The sequence below is a fragment of the Tarenaya hassleriana genome, unplaced genomic scaffold (assembly GCF_000463585.1).
Source record: "Tarenaya hassleriana unplaced genomic scaffold, ASM46358v1 Cleome1, whole genome shotgun sequence".
NCBI classification, from domain to species: domain Eukaryota; kingdom Viridiplantae; phylum Streptophyta; class Magnoliopsida; order Brassicales; family Cleomaceae; genus Tarenaya; species Tarenaya hassleriana.
This window is the reverse complement of record NW_010960187.1, coordinates 1,158,923-1,163,300: the sequence shown is the minus strand read 5'-3', so window position 1 is coordinate 1,163,300 and position 4,378 is coordinate 1,158,923. Positions and strand designations below refer to the sequence as shown.

Here is a 4,378-nt window from a genome sequence, read left to right as displayed (position 1 = left end):
GGGGGGGGGGAGTCTACTGACAGCATCAAGTACAGGGATGAGAGTACGGACTGTTGTGTATTGGATCACTTGAGCTGCAGCTTGGTATAGAGATCGGCTGCTCGGGATAACGACTGAATCGATACGGGATAACCCCGACCCATCTGCAGAAAAAAACCGAGACAAACTTTAAAAGGAATCATCAAAATCTAGGGATAGCTGGAGGGCGAGCTTTATCACACGACACAGAATGTCAGTAAATGATCAGTTTCGGCAAGCCTAGTTTCGAACGTCTAAGAACAGGAGATGTATAACAATAGCCGGGAACAGTTCGAGGAGTCTTTGGTATATCGATATCAAGCGAGAAACTAACGAAAGGTACGAAAGAATCTCTAAAAAAAGGAGCATGAGATTTGATTGGAAGCTTACCGTACTGCATAAGTGGAATGCATTCACATAACCAGCATACTTTGAAGCTGTGCAGGAGGAAGCAACAGTTAGCTATCAATTCAGCCATGGATTAAAAGCAGACAACCTGCTTAGTTATGGAACACTTCGAAAGACTAGTTTCAGGCTTACTCTTTTTCAACCCGGCGGGCTTTGCCTGTAAAAGAGCATTCATAAACGCACCAACATTCTCCCGTAAAGCCTCCTCCGGAAAGCTCAACTGCAGAGGTAGGAGTTAAATCTTCCATGAATGATGAAATCGGCATACCTTTCACCTAAAAATCTCAGTTTCGGGTCCAGTGGAGAGGGAGACCATACCTTTCCAAGCGGCACATGTAAGATAGAAGTTTTGTCCATTCTAAATTTGGTGTGACCAGCCTTTGCGTCTTTGACAGCCTTTGCAACATCCTTGGTCACACTGCCTTGCTACAACAATGTATCCCTTAAAATCACTTAAGAGGGGAATGAACGGTATTATCAATCCATAGATTAGATTAAGATGTTAGGAAAAAATGTCACTCACTTTGGGGTTTGGCATCAAACCATGATTGTTAAGAATCCTTGATATCTGCAGATTATTCACAAATCATTCTCTGTCCATCTCTTTTCAATCCCAACGAAATTTTGATAAGTTGCTCGAAAATAAAACAAAACCTTATAAACACGAGGCATCATTTGGGGAGTTGCAAAACATCTGTCGAAATCAATCTTGCCGCTCTCTGCAGATAAAGAGTTAAACCAGAATAAACAACCTGCTTGCTAACCTAACTGGCAAAAATCCAAATAAATAACGGTAAGAGTTAAATGGAATTCGATATTCAATTACTTAATCAGAGGTGGCCAAATGGATTCATCATTGACAATGTATGCATTAGCACTAGCGCAGATGCGCATAAGAGAAAACAAGAACAAGGAGATGAACTATAACAAGCAATAACATCTCTTTTTTTTTGCATTTAAGACAAAAAAAAGGTGAAACTCGTCACTATCAACATGGCAGTCAAATTCAATAATTCATTACTTGAGATTTCCTCGATAAGGTCAAGACCGCCTACGATATCTGCTCCTGCAGCCCTAGCATCCTCTGCATCAGAACCTTCAGAAAAGAACGCCACTTTCACCCCCTGAAAGATGAAACCGTTGCTTAAGAAACCGTAAATACCCGATAAATAAAAAATTAAGGCCGTGATAGATAACAACCATAGTTTTAGTACCTTCTTCACGGAATGGGGTAGAGCCAAAGTACCACGAACTATCTGCAGTTTAAACAGTGACAGTGATTAATCGGGATGCAAAAGCCATATATACAAATCCCAGATATAGAAAATCAGAAAACGGGCAAATGTCATATGGTTAGAATGGGAATCGATGGGCAAGAAGAAACCAAAATATAAACTTTTCTCCGGAGAAAGATCTGTTAATATGAGAAAATCAAAATACCAGCTCAGATCGGCCTCTTTCAATACCCAATCTCACATGTGCCTCTAGAGTCTCGTCGAATTTTGCCTTGGCGTTGGCCTGTACCATTGGTAGAAACAGACAGCAACAACAAAGAAAAGACAGTTGCTAATGAGAAACTCAACTTTAAATCAAAATATTCCCTGTGACTTCCTCCTCTTCCTCCCTTACCATACTAAATCTGAACCAGAACATTGCATGACAAATTTTACAATGCTGAATACCCTTACAAGATTCACCATTACACAAGAACTAGAAGACAGTAGCCCATCCTATATTCCTATGTCTTGTTCTCGATACCGAACAAGTGAAAGTTTCAGTCTTTTCATACCTAAGCCTGAGGTGTAACTTTCTATGGTCTCTTATGAGCTAAGTTCTGCTATTGTTCACACATGGCAGGAAAGAAAAAGTCCTAAGCATAGTCTCTTCCCAGCTTCCATTTGAGACGTTTTCATGTTCATGGAGCAAAATGTACGGTTCTAGCGATTATAGCTTCCATTATAGCAGTTCCTTAAGCTTTGAAGCTAACCTTTATCTCTCTTATGGCGTCCATGAGATCGAAAACAGGTCTCTTTCCCTGCTTCAGCTCCGGCTTAAGCAATGTTGGCAATGGAAGCGAAGCAGTATCATCTTCCACCGGAGAAGCTCTGAAATACCGTCTCCTGGCCCGATTATCCGCTTCGATCCTCTTCCTTTCCTTCTCCATCTCCTCCGCGTTCTCCTCCGCTCCCGAAGCCACGATTCGATCCTCCGGAAGCGGAGCCACACGCTTCGGGTACGACACCGGTGAGATCGAAGGAGCATCCTTCACGTAGCGAATTTCCTCGCGCGTCCAGCTCGTGCGAGCCTCCGTAGCCACCGAATCCGGGAACCCCTGTGGCTGACGACTCTGCGCCGATTCGTCCTGCGGCCGCGAAGAAGCATCTTCTGCGGTGGGGTCTTTGGGTTTGACGGCGTAGGATACTGGTTGGACAGTGGCGGGCTTTCTCGGGGATTCGCTCGGATTCGGATCCGGCGAAGGATTCGAATCGGAGGACGAGGAAGAGAGGTGTCTGGGGAAGTGTGGAAATGGAGAAGAGAATGGCTTGGTGATGCCATGGCGACGAGCTTGAGAGAGTAGAAGCTTCATGGCTGCCATTGTTGTCTCTTCCGCTGAGGTTTTTCGGCGACACGGCGGTTTTGGGGTTTAAGGAGGTTTCGTTTATTTCCCCAACAAAACGCTATGAATTGCGTTCGCGACCAAAAAACACGAAATTTTTATTTTATTTTTTTGTCACTTTTACATTTGTTTTCCAAATAAAAATAAAATGATAAATAAAAACAAAATTATTAGAACATTTTTCGGAGTTCAAAATAGATGTATTCGGATACTCTAACCCTAGTATCGTTGCCGTGATCGGATCTCACGAACCCTGATCGATCCGGATACCCGTGAAAACGAATTTCACCCATAAGCCACTAAAATCCAACCCGACGAGTTTTCGTCGTTATTCGGATCCGAATTTATTCTGTCGATGGATGAATACTCGATTTCCAAACTTTCCATCCTAATCTTAGCTCGGATTCATCATCATTGGATCCGAAATTACTATGACGATGGACGAATACACGATTTTCAAATTTTCAACCCGCGAAAATTCGGAAACCCTAGCGAGTGTGAGTGAAACACCGATATCTGTGTTTAATGTTATCTGACGTGATTGGACTTTAACTGCGGCAGTAGTTTGGACAGGATACAACAGGAAAAGATTTGTCCAAAGGGGGGTTTCAAAAATGGCTCAACTGTCCCAACAGAAGATCGAACATGTCGTCGGGAGTCAGAAGAGTCGTTCCTCCGATAGCCAGTTCGATATCCGGGCTTCCGCTTTCCGACACCGCCTCCTGAGCTTCCAGAACCTTCTCACCGACAACACAGAAGATACCATCATTACTATGGCATTTACATACGAACCAGAGCCTAAACCCCAAGGCTTGAATTATCTTACCTCGAGACCGTTGATTCCCCCGACGACAAAGACAAGAATCACGCTTTGATCCGCAATACTCGGTTTCGCCTGCACAGTTTGTGTCGGTCGGGTCGGGATTTCGATGTTCATAGCGAGAGAAAAAAGCAAAAGTCTAGAAGGAGACTAACCTGGCCAAGGCCAAACCTACCAAACCCGCTTTTGAAAAGCCTTCCCACGGTAGATGAGTGGTATTCTAAGCCATGTATCTCGTTTTTGCTCAACACCCTTGTCAGAATTCTGTATAGTAACCCTTTGCTTCCTGATGGATCCCCGCTTTCGAAAGCCAACGACCCGTCCTTCAGTGGCTGATTTCTCGTTCTCAAACTCGATAGTTTGTGGAGAAACCTAAACAGGTTGTCCACCCGATCCCGCAAGTCCAGTTTCAACTGCATATCGTCGTAGGATTCATCTCCTTTACTATGATCGGCATTTTCTTCTTCTTCTTCCTCGTCACCCCATTTACCCCATGGGTCATCGTCAAGAGCGTC

At 43.8% G+C, this 4,378-nt stretch overlaps 2 protein-coding genes across 2 annotated transcripts in view; both read right to left on the bottom strand.

The window, feature by feature from the left end:
* Positions 1-6: 6 nt before the first annotated feature.
* LOC104823930 (50S ribosomal protein L1-like) lies at positions 7-3,118 on the bottom strand. Its single transcript, XM_010555768.1, has 10 exons — positions 2,414-3,118; positions 1,867-1,944; positions 1,641-1,682; positions 1,448-1,550; positions 1,081-1,145; positions 950-994; positions 745-852; positions 559-646; positions 409-455; positions 7-143 (listed from the first exon to the last, which is right to left on the bottom strand). The coding sequence occupies exons 1-10, from the start codon at positions 3,020-3,022 to the stop codon at positions 66-68; spliced, it is 1,263 nt and encodes a 420-aa protein (XP_010554070.1). The 5' UTR covers positions 3,023-3,118; the 3' UTR covers positions 7-65.
* A 363-nt stretch (positions 3,119-3,481) lies between these two features.
* Positions 3,482-4,378, bottom strand: part of LOC104823853 (sec1 family domain-containing protein MIP3) — a 4,747-nt gene continuing 3,850 nt past the window's right edge. Inside the window, exons 6-8 of the mRNA XM_010555648.1 lie at positions 4,019-4,378; positions 3,870-3,938; positions 3,482-3,780 (exon numbers count right to left, since the gene is read on the bottom strand). Coding sequence (XP_010553950.1) covers positions 3,652-3,780; positions 3,870-3,938; positions 4,019-4,378 — 558 coding nt within the window. The 3' untranslated portion in view covers positions 3,482-3,651. The remainder of the gene's footprint in view (positions 3,781-3,869; positions 3,939-4,018) is intronic.

Coding starts and splice junctions, on each gene's coding strand:
- LOC104823930 (XM_010555768.1), bottom strand. CDS start 3,022: ATGGCAGCCATGAAGCTTCTACTCTCTCAAGCTCGTCGCCATGGCATC. Junction 1,146..1,447: donor CCTTATCGAGGAAATCTCAA/GTAATGAATTAT, acceptor CTTTATCTGCAG/AGAGCGGCAAGATTGATTTC. Junction 647..744: donor TACATGTGCCGCTTGGAAAG/GTATGGTCTCCC, acceptor CTACCTCTGCAG/TTGAGCTTTCCGGAGGAGGC.